This window comes from Zonotrichia albicollis, chromosome 16 (genome assembly GCF_047830755.1).
Source record: "Zonotrichia albicollis isolate bZonAlb1 chromosome 16, bZonAlb1.hap1, whole genome shotgun sequence".
In the NCBI taxonomy this organism is placed as follows: domain Eukaryota; kingdom Metazoa; phylum Chordata; class Aves; order Passeriformes; family Passerellidae; genus Zonotrichia; species Zonotrichia albicollis.
In genome coordinates this window covers 16,021,618-16,041,096 of record NC_133834.1, presented here as the reverse complement: position 1 = coordinate 16,041,096, position 19,479 = coordinate 16,021,618, and the positions used below count along the sequence as shown (strand labels likewise).

General features: G+C 50.7%; 1 protein-coding gene across 11 annotated transcripts; it reads right to left on the bottom strand.

Annotated features, from left to right (window-relative positions):
* Positions 1-2,922: 2,922 nt before the first annotated feature.
* AMDHD2 (amidohydrolase domain containing 2) lies at positions 2,923-19,479 on the bottom strand. 11 transcript variants are annotated; one of them, XM_005493176.4, is made up of 13 exons: positions 19,046-19,479; positions 18,335-18,471; positions 17,527-17,666; positions 17,125-17,179; positions 16,532-16,744; positions 15,435-15,523; positions 14,329-14,473; positions 13,975-14,082; positions 13,228-13,296; positions 12,695-12,796; positions 10,713-12,311; positions 9,377-9,464; positions 6,784-7,116 (listed from the first exon to the last, which is right to left on the bottom strand). In XM_005493176.4, exons 1-11 carry the CDS (start codon positions 19,126-19,128, stop codon positions 12,223-12,225), a joined length of 1,230 nt encoding a protein of 409 aa, XP_005493233.1. In that variant the 5' UTR covers positions 19,129-19,479; the 3' UTR covers positions 6,784-7,116; positions 9,377-9,464; positions 10,713-12,222. The 11 variants fall into 11 exon arrangements, with proteins under 11 accessions (XP_074408873.1, XP_074408871.1, XP_074408870.1 ...); XM_074552768.1 differs by having other exon boundaries at positions 6,870-6,918; XM_074552772.1 differs by lacking the exons at positions 12,695-12,796; positions 13,228-13,296; positions 13,975-14,082; ... (5 more) ...; positions 18,335-18,471; positions 19,046-19,479 and adding exons at positions 2,923-3,975; positions 4,099-4,245; positions 4,362-4,452; positions 5,915-6,597 and having other exon boundaries at positions 10,713-12,223.

Sequence of the window (19,479 nt, the reverse complement as noted above, 5' to 3'; positions counted from 1 at the left end):
CCCTCCTGGGATTCTGTAAAAAATTTCAGCAGAACTCTGTAGAGATCCCTTGGAGATTCCTTGTGGGCTGTTCCTTGGTGACTCTGCCCCCTGGTTACTCAGACATGGGCAGCCCAAGGACCAATAAATGCATTTCTACTGACCAAGCTCAGGAGAAGGGGCTGGACAAATGTCTGATTAGTGCCCAGTGTGCAGGGTAGCGGCCAAAATGCCAACAGGGACGGGACCAGCCTGTGGGGACGGGCAGGCCATGACTGAAGGCAGGGTCTGCCTGGAATGGAATTGTATTTCCTAACCTTTTCTCAGGGGATCTGTTTACAGAGGGTGCAGAGCCCAAAAGGAGCAGAGATCACAGCCGGATTTCTGCTGCCTCTGTGTGCATTTTTGGTCTCACCCTGCCACAGAAATAACCCTAAAATTCTTCATTTTGTTCCCAAAAGTGAGACATTTCCCCAGTTTTGCTGCAGTGAATGGTCTGAGACAAGTTACAGTGTCTCTGTAACCGTCTATTCTCTTTAGAAGCTGATCCTCAGCTTTTAGCTCTCCAAGACTGATGCTGTGAAGTAAGTTTTGCTCTAGAAGCACTGTGGAACTTCCCATCCCCTTTTGCCTTGTCTTTAATTCATTCCTGAGCCCACAGCTGTCCTGGATACCTCTGTAAGCAGTTTGTTGCCTACAAGCCTGGGCCTGGCACTGCTGCTCTACATTTAGGTGGCCAGTCAGCAGAGAGATAGAGCATTCCCAGTCCAGTCACCCTGGTGGCACCAAACTCAAAAGCCATGCACAAAGCTGAGGAGAAGATGCAGAAACAGGCAGGTCAGAATTGAGATCAACTTTTTATCAAAACTGAGATACATTCCTTTGTCGCAGACATATTTTCATAAAAATCCTTTCTTTAGGATTTTCCCTTCTGGGAAGTTGAGGCCCCAGAAAAATAATGTAAACAATGGTTATCTGCTGCTGTGGAATGCAACAGGTGCATCTGTGATTGGCCCATGTTGGATGTGTACAATTAATGGCCAATCAAGGACTGAGCTCTCTCTGAGACAGAGTCGGAGAGAGCTCCTTTGTTATTCATTCTTTTCTATTCTTAGCTTAGCTAGCCTTCTGAGCACTTTTCCTTCTGTTTCTTTTTAGTATAGTTATAATGTAGTATATATATCATAAAATAATAAATCAAGCCTTCTGAACATGGAATCAACGTTCTCGCCTCTCTCTTCACCTCATAACCCTTGTGACCACTGTCACATTCCTCAAGCAAGAACAGTGGGCCAGAGACATCCAGGTAGATCAGAATATCTCCCTTCTCCCTCACTGCTATACATCATTAATGCCTTGGGCATAGACCAAACCTCCAGCCACAGGTATTACAGTTCCCAGTAGAGCAAAGCCCTGATCCAAACCTGACACTGCTGTAATAAGGGACATCACTGAAACCCTAAAGAGCACTGAAATCCTAAAGAAAGAAATGCTAAAAGGGGAAAACACGGCGTTTTAAAAATATCATTAAGACTGCACTGTGGCCTCTCTAAAAGGGGAAAGGATGGATGGAGCAGCCATGGAATTTCCTAACTTTGAATATAATTGCTTGCTTCCTTTCAAACAAATATAATACAGCAAAGCTTAAAAGTGAAGTACAGAGCACTAGTTTCAGACACCTCTTCAAGATACAATCACTAATGAAGTGACTTGAGCACATCTGTCAAAAACTCAGGAGGCATCACCTTGACTATAAAATCAGGGAGCAGGCAGAAAAAGACAAAATTCTTTGTCCAAGATCCATGCCTGACTTGTGGAACCGAGCCAACACGACACTCAGGAACACGATGTATCACACTGATACATCACAAACACAGATAGAAGTCCTCCAGGAACAGAAAAGGGAAAATGAGCTGGTTTTACAGGTCAGCATTATTCAGACCTCTGGAAAACCAAAGGAGGTGTTCTCATATTAGAATGGAGTTTTCTCTGACCCCTTTGAAGATAACTGCTGGATCGGGTTACAATAAATGTCCACCTCACTGGTATCTTTAGTTTAATTGTGAATGCCTAATGAACATGAGGTAATTATGTAAGAATGCTTTGCAGAATACTTCTGCAGCAAGGGTTTTATAATATTTTAGCAGCTCTAGCTTTACCTGAGACATGACAAGGAGAAAAGTAACTATTTCCCAGACATCTCCTGCATAATCAGCCAGGGAAGCAAACAGCTGTAGCTCCAAGGTCATGTAGATGATGCTCTTGAATCTCAGTAAACAGCATGAAAACATGAAAAGCATGACAAGGACACAGTTTTTTATATTAAATGTAAAATCCTGGAAATAAAAAAAAAAATTGTCTAAGATTGTTCTATACATTCAAAGTAACAGCTGTGCTCCTTGGCAAATAAAGTGTGCCAATCTCGATTTCCAGTTTTCATCTACTGACTTACAAGGGACAAATTAATTTGTCCATGTTTCTCTTCATCATGCATATTACCTGTTTCTCCTCATCATATGTTACCCAGGTTCAGTTTCTTCTTATGCCCAGACAGAAATTCTTTAAAATATTATTTTTAAATATTTACCATTTAAAAGAAATAAAAAAGTATTGTAGATGCAACTGCCTGCCATCAGAGCTTAGTAATAAAATTAAGTTTTTAGAGCCACAATCAGGTTTTTAGTCTTTTACAGCCAATATTTTTCACCATCTCTCAGCTGCTCTCAGCATTCCCTGGAATCTGGCTGCTCTCCCATTTCCCACTTTTCACACAGGCTGACTGGGCTATAAAAGGCAGGAAAGAACTGCTCCCTAGGGACACCTGATACCTTGTAGCCTTTCACAGCATTTATCTCCGATCACCATTTTATATGCTTGGTGGGAAGTCTTCTGCATGAACTTAAGAGAAGGGTTCAGTGACCCAAGCCTTATTGAGTGGAGACACACATTCAAAAAGCCAAAATTTAATACAAATCAAATGGAAGAGAGTCTTTGGGCTGTGACAGTTTATTTTATGACCACCCAAGGCTGGCATGCAGCTAATTTTCCCTCTGAGGCACTAGTGGTCGTAACTGAGCTACTAATAAAGTCAACTTTATTTAAGAGTTGATTGTACATCCTTCCTAGCTGTCCAGAACCTGGCTTCAGCAACAAAAAATCTCCCAGTTTTAATGGAAACAACTGTCCTTACATCTCTAGGCTGGATTAAATCATGATGTGCAGTTTTATTCCAGGTCTGTACCTGTCAGTGAAAGAGATGAATGAGCAAAAATGGGTCTCACTTTTCCCCAAAGACCCCGAGCTCGTGCTCCTCCATGTCAGGGATGACACACTGCTGCTATTTGCTGGATGCCAGAAGCTGCATTCACACAGACTTGGGCAGTGGAAGCACCCAGCTATTCACTGCTCTGGATCTTGATTCCAAACCATCCCCTGCTGTATGCACTGCCACCTTGGCTGCTAGAAAGGCTCTGCTCTATTTAAAAGCAATGGGAGAAAGAGAAAAATCTCACGGTATAGAAGACAGATTCTACAGTTGATGTCAATTCTACAGGAAAGAAAGCAGATCCTTCCACACTGCTGAGCCCTTCAAAGGTGCCTTTCTCCAGTGTGAGCACAGAGGAGCACTTATGTAGGCTGAGTTTTGGGGTCATATGCATAGTAGGCAAATCTCATTTAAACTTCTAGATAAGGCACCCTGGAAGAAGATCCAGAGATTCACACATGACATTTCCTACTGCACAGCACCTTCCCACCATTCTTCATTTACAGGAGATCTGGCACAGTTTTAGTCTAAGTGACTTTTCTAGAAGAAATTAAAGTGAAATTCTTGGGGAGTTGTGAAATTGAATAAGCCTGTGTTAAGTGTCCTGTGTGACTCTGAAGAGGATTCTGCTGAACCTTGGCTCTTTCTGCAAGCTCCCAAGCACTTCCGGATGAACTGGCCGTTCCTGTGGCTGCTTCCCTTCAACTCCACGATCCTGGCAGATTTTGCAGCTTAAAGACGGGAGAAACGATAAGAGACATTCAGTCATCTCATACAGTGAGGCCTCAGTGTGCAAAGCATAGGGCAGGATTGAAGCCCTTTCTTTTCCTTCTCACCATGCAAAGTTCTCCTACCTGTTTCCATAAGCTTCAGCTCTCTGCACAGCTCCTCCTGCATCTTCTTCCTGTAGTCTCCAAACATGGCTCTCATGAGCTGACGCTTCTTCACCAGGGGAGCCTTGTCACTGCGCAGGGTCCTGATGGCCCTGAGAGCCTCCTCAGCTGCAGCAAAGGAGAAACAACACACACACACATGTTAGGGCTCCCTGCTGGCTCTGCCTCTGCCTTCCTGCCAGTGCTGCTCCCAGGAGAGAACTCTTCTTTACTTCAACACTTACCCTGCTTTGGAGTGGGTTTCTGTGTCTTCAAGCCGAGTTCCAGCTGGTTCACACACCAGTCCACCTCTTTCCACAGCTGCTCATCAGACTGCTATCAACATGAGGCACATGAGCAAGAGGAAGTAAATCACCCAAAAGTTACAGCAGCAGCTGCTACACAGGATGAAAGGGAACTCCATAAAGTCAGGACTAGCTGAAATATTATGTTCTGGCGATCACTTAATAGACTTCATGACATTTTCCCTCTAGTGTTTTTCATCAGATAAACTAAAAGCACTGTGCAAATGTTTAGTTGCAGCTCACTGTCTCTATTAGATGGATTTAATGTGTGGCTGCCACTCAGAAGGTGCTGTTTTCTGGAAAGCTGTTCAGCTTTCAAATTAACTTACAGATGGGAGAAATAAACATTAACAACAAAAAGCCCCTATCCTCAAACCTGTACAAAATTTAAAAAAGCAAACAATGGGCAAAATCAGAAGCTGAGTCTTTCTTCTCAGCTCCTCTGTGCTTGCTCAGCCAGAAATGCATGAGGGACAAGGAAAATGAAGTCCATGGAGATGAAGGAAGCCAAGCACCATTGAGCAAAGCTAACTCAGCAGTGGGACAGGGAAACAGGGCTGCACCCTGGGACTGAAGCAATTCTTAGCTGTTATGTACATGTAAATACAAATGCCCTCACACTGTCTCCTTTTATCTACAACAGTCTCCTTCCAAAGGACTGGAAGGCCTTTACCTGACCTTCAACTCTTCCTATGTCTCTGGTGCTCAGCAGTGTTTATCGGTAGGACTGCAGGTAAAGCAGACTTTTGGATGCAACGTTCCAGAGGCAGATGAACACTCAGTGCAATTTCCTTGTAAAATATTAAGAAAAGGAAGGTTTTGTGCAATCTTGTGTTATAGTATGGATCAGCTGGCACTGTTTGTTAGTAAAACTTACACCAGTGCTGAAAAGTGAAATAAAATTCCAGACCTTGACCGTAGCAGAATAGAAGACCTCAGGGTGTGCCTTAATGTTGTGTTTACACATAACCTGCAATTTCAGTTGATTTCTGGCCCATGCCCTACAGAAGAACCCTCTTGGAAGCACCCTTGAGCTCGACCACAGGTCCTTGGCTACACCAGGTGGCAGCTCTGTGCCTTGGCTTTGCTCCTTGTACTATGAAAGCAATGCATCCTGCAACACACACACATGAGCTACAGGGCTGGCTCAGCACCCACAAGGCACCAGCTTGGCACAAACTAAAGACAGCTACCTCCATTTCCTGGTTTATTTTCTTAAGAAAAAATGGCATCCAGCTCCCCAGGATGTCACAAGCCTAACCATGAAATCTTTCAGCACAAATCTGAAGGACCATTAACTTCCTTTGCTCTGGTCAGGTTCCTCAGCTGTGTAGCAGAGAAAGCAAACAGCTGCTGGAACATGTAAGCACCAAATGTGGTCTTTCAGCTTCCATCTCAGAGCAGTATGCTAATTGTTCATCTGTACAGAGAGATAAAGTGTCTCTTTAGCTCAAGGGTTTATAAAAAATGGGATTCCATCACTATTTAATTACCTGAGAGGTCTTCTCATCCTGATGGGAAGTATCTGTAATTTTATAGCTGTTAGGTTCCACCTTTGCCTTCCTGCTGGTCTCAGTTTCTTCTGTTTTGTTTTTACTGACAGGTGCTTTTTGCTTCTTCTTTTTTTTCTTCTTGGCAGCTCCACCTCCTGTTGATTTCTCTGTCATTGCCTCATCTGCAGGGGCTGTCTCTGTTTGGGGGATCTTTGATGTGACATGGCTTCTATCCTCTTTGGGTGCATTCCTTGTCACTTGAGTCACCTCAGGCTCCTGCAAGGCTGCAGCCTGTGGCAGAGCTGCTGATTCAGCAGGCAGTGAAGAATCTGCTGTGTCCTCTGTGTGCTGGCTTCCTGGAAGTAACTGAAGATGAGGACAGTCTTCATCTGGGATGGCAAAGTTGAAAGCAAACCTGGGTTCTTGTCTAGAGGCAGCAAACCTCAAGGGGCCATTCCAGTTCTCCTGCTTGGTGGCTCTGACATTGTTTTGTACCTGCTCAGCACCACTGTCACCAGGGTCAGCTTCTGGGTCGGTCTTGGAAAGCGGAAAATCAAATCGGAAGCTGCTGCCAGATGATGTGAACAACTCAGGCTTTGCCTCAGGGGTTGGCTCAGACTGTTTCACACCATCTGCAGTCTGCCCCTTGCGTGGCTGTACTTCCACAACATCAGGGGTCATGCCTAGAAAAGACAAAGAATATTGTTTCAATACTGGTGCTCCCAATGAACCAGTTTCCTACCATGGTGGTGCCACTGCAGCTTCCACTCTAAGGCACTGCCAGAGAGGTGACTCAATTAATGCTGCACCCCAAGAAATCTACAGAAAAGAACCAAATCTCACCATCCCCCGAGACAGCTGAAGCTCACCTTTCTCAATACTCTTCTGACCCTCATCCATCTTGAGATGACAATTGCCAAACTCACTGCTCATGACTTGTTGGTTCTCTGTGAGAGGAGCTGCAGGGGAGTGCAGGACCTTGAAAATGTGTTGGGTCTCCTCTGCTGCACTCAGAAAACACCAAGAGAGACAAGAAGCAGTTTACCAGCACCAGGCCTTAAAATCCACACAGTGGGATGCTGATGAGTGACTCTTCTCTTAATGAGCTCTGTGTTCATATCACCTCTAACTAATCCATAACTAGCATTCAATTGAAAGGGAACTCCAAGTGCTTCCAGAAGCTCAAATACTGTGAGATGTTCCTACAGAGAGGGAAAAAAATCTTAACTTATTACTGATAGTCGAACTCTAACACTGCAGTAAGTGCACTGCTAATGGCACAGAGAGGGCTTAGCAATCTTTCCTTCAAGAGAAGACAAATTCCAGAACCTAACTCAGAGTCTCTTCTCTGGAAAACTGGAAAAAATCTAAACAAAAGGAATACCCTGAAAAGCAGGACTCTTGCTCTTGCTTACAGACCAGCCTGAACACAAGAATCTAAAGCTTTTGTGTTAGAACAAATTCTCTAAAAAACAGAGCTGTTCTGTGACAGTGATGCCCAAGACCTCAACTTGGAAGCACTAAATGTGGTCTTGCAGTGTTTGTTCCACTTATTTTAAGCCACTGAACAACTTGAGAGTAGTACTGTGGAATGGGAACATCCCACCTCTCCCAGCTGCAGCACCTGACCATCCTCTCAGGAAAGAACCTTTCCCTAATCCAGCCTAAAAATCACCCCCTAACACAGCTCCAGCCATTTCCTGGGCCCTGTCCCTGGTCACAGAGAGCAGAGGTTGGAGCTGCTCCTCAGGAGGAGCTGCAGCCCCTGGGAGCTCTGTGCTCCATCTCCTCTCCTCCAGCTGAACAGGCCAAGTGCCCTCAGCTGCTCCTCCTGTGGCTTCCCCTTGAGACCCTTCCCCACCCTCATGTTCCTCTCCTTGGACACTCCAACAGTCACAGACCCTTCTGATACTGTGCTGCCCCAAAGTGTCCCCAGCACTGGTGCTGAGGCTGCCCCAGGGCAGGGCAGGGTGGGACAAGCCCCTCCCTGTCTCAGGCAATGCCGTGGTGGGACAGAAGCGAGATGTGCTTCACAGCACCTGGTGTCAGGGTCCTGACTACAGGAACTCCTGTTTCAAGGGGTTTGGCAAGCTGCAATCCAGGCCAGTTACACAACAATAGCTAGAGAAAGCTCCAGGGAGCTGCTTCCCTCCTTCACCTGGGAGTTACTCTAAGCTGAGTACCTCATGCATACAGTGCTACAGCCAAACAGCTCATTGATTCAGACCCTGAATTCCTGGCTAGATGTTGGACCAGCCTCCTCACCAGAGGAGGTCCTATTGGTTGGACCAGAGCCTGGGTACCATCAGCAGCACTGCTCAGCTCTCTTGGCTCACACACTGTGCAAAAGGGTTCTTTTCTGGCCAGGGCACTGCTTCTGCTGCCTCTTTCCTGTGCTCAGCTCCTGCTTCCCCTCCAGGAGCTGCCTTCCCTGCTGCTGGGCACTGGGGACAGTACAGGACACATTTCTAACAAAATGGTCTGATCACAGAATAGCTTGGGCAGAAACTTCAAAGCTCATCCACTCCTGCCATGGGCAGGGACACCTTCCACTGTCCCAGGCTGCTCCAAGCCCTGTCCAGCCTGGCCTTGGACACTTCAGGGATCCAGGGGCAGCCACAGCTGCTCTGGGCACCCAGTGCCAGGGCCTGCCCACCCTCAAAGGGAACAATTCCTCCCTAGTATCTGATCTAAGCATTATCTCTGGCAGCGGAAGCCATTCCCCCTTGTCCTGTCCCTCCATCCCTTGTCCCAAGTTCCTCTCCAGCTCTCCTGGAATCCCTTTAGGCACTGCAAGGGGCTCTAAAGTCTCCCCAGAGCTTTCTCTTCTCCAGGATGAACAATCACAACCCTCTCCCACAAGCCTTAATCCTTCCTGGAGCCTGAGGCTCAAGCACAAGGTGTAAGCCCGGTCACTCACTGCTCCATCCTCAGGTGGACCAGCAAACCCTCACCAGAGCATCTTACCCAGGGTTCACAGTGCTCTGCCAAGGGCAGGTACTGACCAGCAGCAGGATATGTCTGCAGCTCTACAAATTGCACTAACGAGATCAAACTATGACCTTATAGAATTTTATCTTCCGTGTAATTTTTCCCTGTAACAAGCTTCACAAAAAAAAACCCCACTGGTGTTTGAGGGCCGGACATGCTGGCACAGTATTTCCTTAAGATGAAAAACAAAAGCAGAGCTGTAGCAGAACCAACCAAGTCATTATATGGGAAAAATAGAACATGACAAAGAATACAGAAAACAGGGAGAACAAACACTAAATGAATGAAAGATAAAACTGCTTCCAGAAACACAGTCCTTAAAGCCCTGTGTTGTCCTGTGTTTAGAACAAATCCCAAATAACACAAGAACAGGAAATATAAAGGAGAAAAGAAACAGCAAAACATCCACATCTGCTAAATCACACCCAAGGCCAGAATAGGGGGGATGTGGGCTGATAAAGAGGAACATACCTAGTTTGGGGTGCAGAGTGAGATGGAGATCTGCCTCCAGCTGTGAAATGCACCACTCCAGCTCCTCCTGAGACACACCTGGGGGAGCCTTGGACATCGTGTGGGGAAGGCAGAATGATTAGAAGCACAAATCTCTCACCTCCAAAACTGAGTTTTCTGAGGCCTCCCTTCTCACAGGAGGTCAGACCTGGCTTTACATTGGAAGTGTGCTGTGTAACAGTTCATTTATACCATAAATCAACACAGCACAGGGACACATGTCCTGTGTCCCCCAAATGAGCACCAAACAAGCCCTCTACATTACAAAAATTACAGCTCTTACTAGCAAGGAAACCCTACTACTCCCGGCAAGCCAGGACTTCCCAGATTTCTTTTTCATCTTTTTCTCCACCTGTCCCTTTTTAAAAGGCCCAAATGGAAGATTTCTCATTTTTTTCCTGAAGCTTAGGCAATGGCATAATGTCTCCACAGCAGGAAATTCCCTTTAGCACAGCTCTGGTAACACACAGAATTTGTCTTTAGCCTAAACACGAGCCCTTGAGGCCCCATGTGCTATCCTTCTACGCTGGCTGCCTCTTGAAAAGCAGGTGGAAGTTAAGGATTGCAGCCCGCCTGGGACAAAGCACACTAAAACACGGGGAACGAAAAGAATGCTGAGGATAAGACGAGCAGGGATTGGGAAAGGCACCAGAGCTGGGAAAGCAGAACCTGCGGGAGCGGGGCAGGGGCCGGGGCGGTGAGAGGGGCCGGGCCTTACCTGCTCCATGCCGGGCTCCCCACGCCGCCGCCGGAGGAAGCGCCCCCAGCGCACCGCCCACCTCCGGTCACGGGCCTCGTGTGCGCTCCGGGAGCGGCCCCGCCCGGGCCGGCACCACCAGCTGCAGCTCGGGGCCCGCTCTGGGCCTCTCGGAGCTCCCCGGACCCTCCACGGGTCCTCCCCCGGCCGCGGGCTCAAGGCGGGCGGGCCGGGCCGCTCCCCGCGCTGCCGCCGCCGTTCCGCCCGAGAGCGCCGGGCCCCACCGGCCGCAGACCCCAGCGCCCACCTTGTTTGTGCCCCCTGCACCTCCCTCCTGCTGCCCTGAGCCCCACACTGTGCCGGACACACGCGTGCCCACGGAGCGGGCCGCGGGGATCCGGCGGTGCCGCCTTCCCTGCGCCAAATCCCCGCAGGAGCGCCCACACCAGCCCCGGCCCCTCACACGCCGGCCTGACGGAAGCCATGCCAGCACCAGGGCAGGCAAAAAAGGTTAATACAAACCTACTGGTTCTGTCTATTCCCATTTTTGTTTTAGATTTCCTTTTGATTATTTAATTTTGTAAATAAAAAGTTAGACACCTTGTTTCATAGGCATTTTTCCCTATTGGATTGTTTCCAACAACAGCCAGCTGATCCCCGTGAGGTCAGTACTGCAGCAGCACAGCGCGTCACTGCACAGGGTGTGCTGTCTCTCAAATGTTCAAACCATGGAGGTTATAACTTTTCTTGACATTGGCAGTTGATGTTAGAAATTCTCCAAGGCTGACAGAAGGGCTCTAAAGTGCTGGGGAATCACTTCGAAATGTTGCTGCTAAAGATTATAAAATGGTACTGGAAAAATCGGTACATTTCTGCCAATCCCAACGTGACTTCTGTCTGCCTTACAATCTCCACCCTCACTGAGACTTAGCCATCGTCTGAGCCCTCTCATTACAAAAAACACCTCAGTGGTTTGAGCCTTAACCAAGGTTGTCTTAAGACTTTATCTCGAGGCTTATTCTGAGTGATTGAGTAGGGTCGAAATTAGCCTCAGCCTTCATATACAAGTGTCCCAGCATCAGGAAAAAATCTGACAGTCAAGTATTGGAGAAGATAATGAGCACAAAATAATGAGTTATTGTATCCATCTTGAAAGGCCAGAATCCCACCGCAGTTTTCCTCTCCCTCAGTGCCTGAGCTGGACTGAAGGCTTGTGATCCTGTCACCACCAGTCTGGCTGCATCTCCTAAAGCAAAGTTTCCCATCCATAGCCTGAGGAATGAACAAACCCATCAGGCAATGCAAAGGCTCTTCTTGGTATGGCTGGCACAGAGCCTGCAGAACCCATCCAGACAGAGCAAGGAGCGAAAGGAGCATTGTTTATGTGGCAGGACGCTGTTCATATCTCCAGCTCTGTAGACTCAATGCCCATGCAGGGTAAAGGCACAAAGGACCAGCAATGCCTTGGTATTCCTGGTTTTGATCTCTGCCCTGAGGATTCAGCCCCACAAGGACACCGACTGAGCGAGCTGTGGCAGCCTTGCTCTGAGGACACACGACAGAAGGGCTGTCAGGAGATCCAAACATGATCCTCAGCTTCTGCTTACACAACAGAAACCTTGTCATGGGAAGAGCTGCGAGCTGAGCTGGTGGAAGCTGATGTCTAACAAGTCATGGCTGCCTGGGAGCAAAGCAAACAGCAGGCAGAAGAATTGGAATGGCTTGAGCCTGCCTCAGGTGCAGAGCAGGTTTGTGTGTGCTGTATAAACTGTGCAAAGGCTGGGACAACTCCTCACTGCTGTCAGATGGTGGAGGAGCACCTGTGTGGGGCAGGACAGCTGTGCAGTCCTGTAGGTCACTCCAGGACTGGCATTCCTTGCCAGCACAGAGCTGCCTTCTTTCCCCATACCACCAACTGAGCACCAACAAATTCGTAGCAGGCATAGCTGTAACTGGAAGCTGGAAAATGCAGCTCTTTGGTATGAGGCTCCTTTGAGAGAGTTGCAGGAAAGAATTGGGAAAAAAAAACCAAAAGAGAGAAGTGGGGTGGTTGCCAGAGCTGCTAACCACAGTGCCAGTGAGCCTTGGAGGGCACTGGGACAGCCCAGTGTCACATGCCCGACGCATCCTGCCGCCAGACCTCCTCGCCGGCAATGTACGTGGCTTGCACATACAGGCTGTCATTCAGCATTAGGAAATCTGTGTGGGACAAGAGAGAAATAAATCAGCTGTCAGAATGGAGCTGCTGGAGTTGGCTGGGGAGAGCTGAGATCATTGGGGAAGGGTTTCTCCCCACCCCAGGATGGCACTGCAGTGCAATCCTGGCAATGGCAGCTCTGCTTTCTGCTCAGCTGAGATGTGGGGGGCACTCCAAAGGGTCTCCCAAACACCACCAGCATCCAAGGGAAAAACCACTGGAGCAAAAGCCCAGAGCATATCCCAGGTGGAGCAAGTCTCCCTGCAGCTCCCACCAAAACAGGGCATGAGCATATGCTTACAAAGCAGCCCGCGCTTTGCTCCAGCACTTGTGAGCCCTGACACCATTGTCTCCATACCAGTACGTGCTGTGCCCACACCAGTACCTGCATCAGAGTCATAATCCAGTGTCCCCTTTTTATGTTCAAGCCCCAGGAGCTGAGCGGGATGCAGAGACGCCGCCTCCAACGCGGTCTCTACCGAGCACCCTTGGACAGAGAATTTGGGAGATGTTAGGGCAGCCAGAGCCCCACTGCCAGAGCAGCCCCAATCCCCCTGGACAAGGCAACACCCAACCAGGCAGTTGATGGACACAAGCTGGAACACCCTCAGCACAGCCAGCTGGAGCTGGGAAGGGAAATATCCCTACAGGAGAGAGCAGGCATAGGAAAACTGAACACCTAGGGTATGGAGAAGAGAAAACCATGCACTTTTGTGAGGATGAAGCAGGAGAGTTCACCTCTCATTAGTTCTATTAGTTCCCCCTCAAAAAGGGGCTCATCTGAGGGCACTGATCCGAGCCCTTACCATGTCTCAGGTGAGAGGGAACATTCCTGGTGAAATGGACACATCTGGCAAAAGCAAGACCTCCTCCTGTGTCAACATAGGGAGCAGCAACTTGTGGACAAGGCTCTCTTACCTGTGGCTTCTTGGAAGTGTCGCACACAAGTGTCCATGGTCGCCACGCTGCCACTCAGGGTCTTTGTCCCTGGGAAGGAACAGGATGGCACTGAGCAGTGCCCATAGCTCACAGCAAGAAGCAGGGCACTAGGGAAGTGCAGAGGTCCTGTGTTGCAGGAGGAGCAAGCTGAAGGGCCTGCAGCCACTTCCTGCTGGAGCACAGGAACAGGTATGTGGGTGTTATCCCCAGCTCCACTATCAGACCAGCTGCACTGGGTGAAATCAGCTCACAACACAGGCATCTGCTGCCCGAGGAAGGGAATGGAGAAAGGAATGCTCCTTCACTGAAATACCGTCCCAGTCTTCATCTGCTTGGGAATTTGGAACTTAGGGAATTTAGCTAGCAGGAAGTGGTAGTGTTATAATGAAGAAAAGGGACAATAAATATCTCTAAGATTTCTCTGTTCTTACTAATGTCCTGAATCTCTAGCACCCTTGACACTGGGCAATGAAGCTTTCTTTCAAAGATGTTGCAGACAGCTATAACTGGCCAGATCCTCCATGAGGGTGGCACACTTCTCCTCTTTACCAGGAGTTTCATTATCCCCAAGGCCAAGTGACTGCAGATCCATCAGGCATCAAAACCCAAGAGGGTGGCACAAACGCTGCCACACACCGACAGGGACAGCAAGGTGTGCTCAGCTCCTCAGGAATGGTGCCAGTGGCAGCAGTGTCCCCAGCTCTTCAGCAGAGGGACAGCACTTACCTGCAATGTATGTGTTCAGCCCGTCGATCTCCACTACCTGCTGACCCAGCGTGTGCCGACCCGGTGCCAGCCCCATGCCAGCGATTGCATCTGTCACCAGCACCAGCCCTGGGGAACAGAAGGGGCCTTGTCAACACTGCTGCCGATTTCCCTGCAGCTCCAAGTACTGTGCTCTGTTGACCCTCCCAGAGAGGAACCAGGTGTCTCCAGCCACATCACACCAAAGCGAGAGAACTGAGGGATCAGCACATGTGGCTGTGACCTTCCAGACAGCAAGGGCAGCACAAATGTCTTCTGGGAGATGGCACAGTGCTTGGAGTGGCTGGTAACAGTGTGGGGACTGCCATGGCTCACCTTTGGGGTGGGCTCGGTGGGCAATGCGCAGGGCAGCGGGGTTGGTGTGGATGCCATCAGAAATCATTCCATAGAAGACCCTCCGCCCAGCAGGAATCTTGTCACTTGTCAGCAGCCCCACAATGCCAGGGTCACGGTGGTGGAACTGCTCGAGGGGAGAGAGGGGACAAGCTGTGGAGGACCAGGACACACTGGCTGAGACTTCACTTCAGGGAATGCAGTGCCATCTCTATCACAGTGCCTGGCAGCTTTACCAGGCAAACCTGGGCATTGCCGTGAATCACAGAATCACAGGTTGGTTTGAGTTGGAAGGGACCGTAAAACTTATCTTGTTGCAAACCCTGCCATGGGCAGTGTCACTTTCCACTATTCCAGGGTGCTCCAAGCCCCATCCAATCTCACCTTAAATGCTTCCAGGGACAGGACAACCACAGCTCCTCTGGGTGCCAGGGTCTCAGTACCCCCACAGCCAAGAATTTCTTCCCAATATTCCATCTAACCCTGCCCTCTGGCAGTGGGAAAACATTCTTCCTTGTCCTGCCACTTCAGGCCTTTGTCCAAAATCCCTCTCCAGCTCTCCTGGATCCCCTTTAGGCCCTGGAAGGGGCTCTGAGGTCTCTCTGGAGCCTTCTCTTCTCCAGGTGAGCACCCCCAGCTCTCCCAGCCTGGCTCCAGAGCAGAGGGGCTCCAGCTCTTGGAGCATCTCTGTGGCCTCCTCTATACTCACTCCAGCAGCTCCACATCCTTCTGATGTTGGCCCCAGAGCTGGAGGCAGCTCTGCAGGTGGGGTCTCACCTGAGTGGGGTAGAATCCCCCCTTCCCTGCTGCTCACACACAGGAGGGGGTCTGGGTGCACAAAGCAAGGGCATGTCCCGCTCTCACCCACCAACACTTCCTAGTCCTTCTCTCTGATGAACTTCCAGAGTCTGCTACATCCTTGACTCTCTTTCAGATCCAGCAACAGGAATGTGAAGCCAGAGGTTCAGTGCCAAAACCTCACTACAAAGCATAGTACAAAACCAGGTGGGGAGAACAAGACCCATGGGGAGCAGGAGAGAAAGCCCAAAAGCAGCCCTGGAGCAGGACAGGTGCCTCTGGGGACTCACCGGCAGCATGGCATTGAAGAGGTGAGTGATGAAGGTTGCTCCGTGCTGCACAGCCTCCTCAGCCTGGGAGAGATTAGCCACTGAGTGACCTGGGAACACAGACCAACCCCTGATTCCTCTGCCCACCTTTCCACTGATTTCCCTATAGAAGCAAAGACACTCCATCACTGGACTATGCTCTAATGCCCACCCTGGCCCGAGGTCACAGATGTGTCTGGCCATGACCCGGGGGGATTCTGGGAGTGGGTGCTTCACCCAAACTCCTTCAGTATTCACATGACAGCTGTCACAGAGCTGCCTTGCTCACAGCGTGCTGTCTTCAGGCTGAGTTTGAGGTCCAATGATACACCTTTCTGCTGGCCTCAGATACTTAAATGTTTTGTAGAGAATTATCACAGGACACCCTCACAACAGTGGGAACTTTGCCAGGAAAACATATGGGAATCAAACTATCCAGAAACTTCTGTTTCCCCAACAGGACAGCAGCTCTGTGGGCTAACCTTGCCTTTCTGGAGTTCTTCATGTGGCTTTGGGTTAAGAGACAGCCTGCTGTATGAATGCCCTTTTCACTTGAGGTTTAATTTCACCCTGAATAACTTCCTCCCTTAAAAAAAAAATCTTCAATGATCTGAGACAAAGAAGAGTTTGTGAAGCAAAGGAAAAGAAAAATGCAGCCAGTTTTAAGTCAGAGGCCAGCCAGATGTTGGAAGGAGAGGTTCCTACAGTACTACTGGTTGAAAAACAGAGTTATCAAACCAACAGTAACCTTTGGAAAATGATTTCGCCTGTCTAAGGCCTAAAGCAGTGGAACTTCAGAGTTTGAACCTTCCACATCATCAAACCTCCACCTAAGACTGCTATTCCTGCCTGTGTTAGAACAGCACCTTGTGCTTACTGCAGGGGCTCCCAAGTCAATAGAAACTTGGGTCCTTGCCATGACAGACTGACAGCATCAAGAGAGGTCCCCATTTGTGACAGGTCTGTCACATCCAGAATCCCACCCTGTCCAGTTTCATTGAGACACTGTCAGAGATGCCACAGCTCCAAGGGAGGGGCGGCCAGAGCTGCCCCCATGCCCTGGGTGTCCCAGCCCTTACCCAGGGAGACGCAGATGCCCCGCTTGGTGAGCTCCCGGATCACCTCACTGCTCCTCCTCATTTCAGGGGCCAGGGTCACTATCTGCACACAGTCCAGGGAGCCGTAGGTGGCAAGCAGGTCCTGGAAAGCGCCTGCCTCAAAGGTGCGGAGGCAGTGCTCCGGGTGGGCACCCTTCTTCTCCTTGCTGATGAACGGCCCTTCCAGGTGGGCTCCTGTCAAACAGGAACAAAGAACCATGACCCTTCCTCCCCCTGCCAAGGACCAAGAAACCCGCTGTGTCTACTCTGCTCCAGTCACACCCTTGCTATTTTTCTGCAGCAACTGTGAGCTCAGCACAGTGAGGATGCAGTGCTGGCCACTGGCCAAGCCAAGCCACCCCACCGCTCCAGGGGCCAGAGCAGTGTGTACGACAGCAGAAAACACAGTAAAAGTCAGGCATGGACTAAGGGACAAGGTGGGTCTGTGCCCACCTGTGCATCCCTCCCACTGAGAGTTCCAGCCCCTATTTGTGCTCTGTAACTTCTTTCACCTCAACCATGAACAAGATAATTGCCCACCTAGAGTAGCAGCACAGAGGGACAAGTCCACTTACCCAGGACTCCTGCTCCATGGGCTCCACCATTTCTTACACTGATCTGAGGGAGAACCTAGAGAAAGGGGTTTGTCAGACATGGCAACACAGATACAGCCCCCCAGCCTGCCAAATCAGACCCAAATGTCAGGTCTGCAGGGAGATTTGTAGCTGGACCACTTGGGACCATCACAGCCCACAAAGGAAAAGCCGTCTCCAAGCCTTGGTGTGCAGAGCTTGCTTGGGAGACATGGCTGTCTCAGCATTCTAAAGGCTGAGGGCAAGAAACCCAGGGTAGAGTCCAGCTCCTCACTCCCATGGCTTTTCTGCCCTGGCAGCTATCCCAGTCTTGGCCTACCCACCTCCTGATACCAGCCTCGGTCCCTGATCACCCTGCGGATGGGAGAGGAGAAGGCTCCTTACCTGGTGGTACACAGATGGAGGAGAGGTCACCAGGGTGGGACAGAAAGAGGTCACTCCATGGGAGAGGATTTTCTGACTGACCAGGTCAATACCTGATTTGAAGTCATCTGTAGCCAGAGAGAAGTCCACCCCAAAGCCTCCTGCACCACAAACAAAACAGGGGTGAAACTGCTGCCTCCCCAGGAGCGTGCTCCACCCAGAAACACTGAAGAAAGACTTTGTGTGACTGCAGGGAGATGTTCCATTTGTAGGGTGCTGACACAGAGGGCTCCACCAGCACTTCTGTCCTACATTCCAAGGTTCCACAAGTACAAATCTCACCATCACTGCCCTGATTAAGTGCTCTTCCCACAGCACCCAGTGTTTTGCAAGCATAACCTTTTTATTTTGATGCAGGGCAAAATGTGACAATTCCCAACTGAAAAGAGAACTGCCTACCAACTTTAGCTATCATAGAACAAGCCCCTCTTTCCTTCTGAACAGAGCTGTTGCTGTTAATTGTTATTGTTCCTATGGGAAGTCTTGCCGTCTCCTCCCACATCCTGGAAAGGGTAGGGCAGGGATCCTGCCAGGGCAGGGGCAGGGTAAAATGTAGATAAAAATGAGTCCAGAGGAAACCCTCACCTGGCCAAAGGGGATCACTTACACAATAGCAGCTACCATAGGCAAAATTGCTCTTTGTCATTGGTTGGGTGACTAACACCTCCCCTGAGCAACTGAAACGTGGCCATGGGCAGTGGGGCTGGGGGTCAGGGATGGACAAACCCGGGATGCCCCCAGTCTGTGAGTGCATGTGGCTTCACTGTACCATTGATCTGGACATCGATGAAACCGGGGGCGATGATGCTGTCCTTGCAGTCCAGCTGGACATCAGCAGAGCCCTTTTCATCAAAGAAGAGTTTCTCTGGGTTGAGGATCTTCCCCTCTCGCACCCACAGGTCCTCCCTGGAGGGACAGTCACAGACACCAAGCTCTGGTGCCATCTGCAGCACACGGAGCAGGTGGCTGTGCCCCAGCGATCCCGAGCAGAGTGCATCCCACCGGCAGCTCCAGCCACGGGCGATGTCTGCCAGAGCACAGCTGCTCCTTCAGCTGGGACACAACGAGCAGCCCTCTCTGCCTGGCTCTGGCTCTACAAAACTCACAGGAGCGGGATTTTCATGGGCTGCCCCTCGAAGGAGGTGGTGATGATGGCCAAAACACCAAGGCGCCAGCAGAAGAGGCAAAACAACAGGGACCGTACACCGCAGCCACCCCATCTCCCTCCAAACCCGGCAGAGGGGACACGGGACGGCAGAGCGCGGCAAGGGGAGCGCCAGTAGCCGGTGCACAAGGGGAGCTGGGACCGTCCCTCGGCACTGCAGGGCTCAGGTCAGCTCGGCAGCCTGTCCGGCAGCCCCACAGCCGGGCACCCACAGACAACACGACACCCCCCAGACAGCCCTGGTACCGCCGGCCATCTCGGTACCCCCGAGAGCCCTGGTACCCCCGGCCACTCTGGCACCGCCGGTGCCCTCACCTCTGGAGCCGGTGCTCCCTCAGGATGCGGCAGTTGGTGAACTGCACGATGGGCGCGTCCGAGACGGATTTGTTGGACGGCATCGCGGAGCAGCGGGAGCCGGCGGGAAGCGCGAACCCCCTGGCGGCCGGCGCAGGGGGAAGGCACCGGGAGTGGCGAAGCAAAGCCAGGCCGCGGCTCCGGTGCGAGCGGCTGCCGCGGGACTGGACAGCCGGTGAGGGGCGGAGGCACCGGAGCACCGCCCCCGGGGCAGGCGGAGGGTGAGCTCCCGCCCCTGCCCGGCGCTCTGAGCCGACGTTGTGAGGAACAATCCCCACGGGGCCAGGCGGGCGGGCGCCGCCGCGGCTCCCGAGGAGCGCCGGCCCGGGGCGCTGTCCCAGCCCGGGGCACCGGGGCCGGGGGCGTGGTCTGGGCGCGGCCTCGCCCCGCGGCAC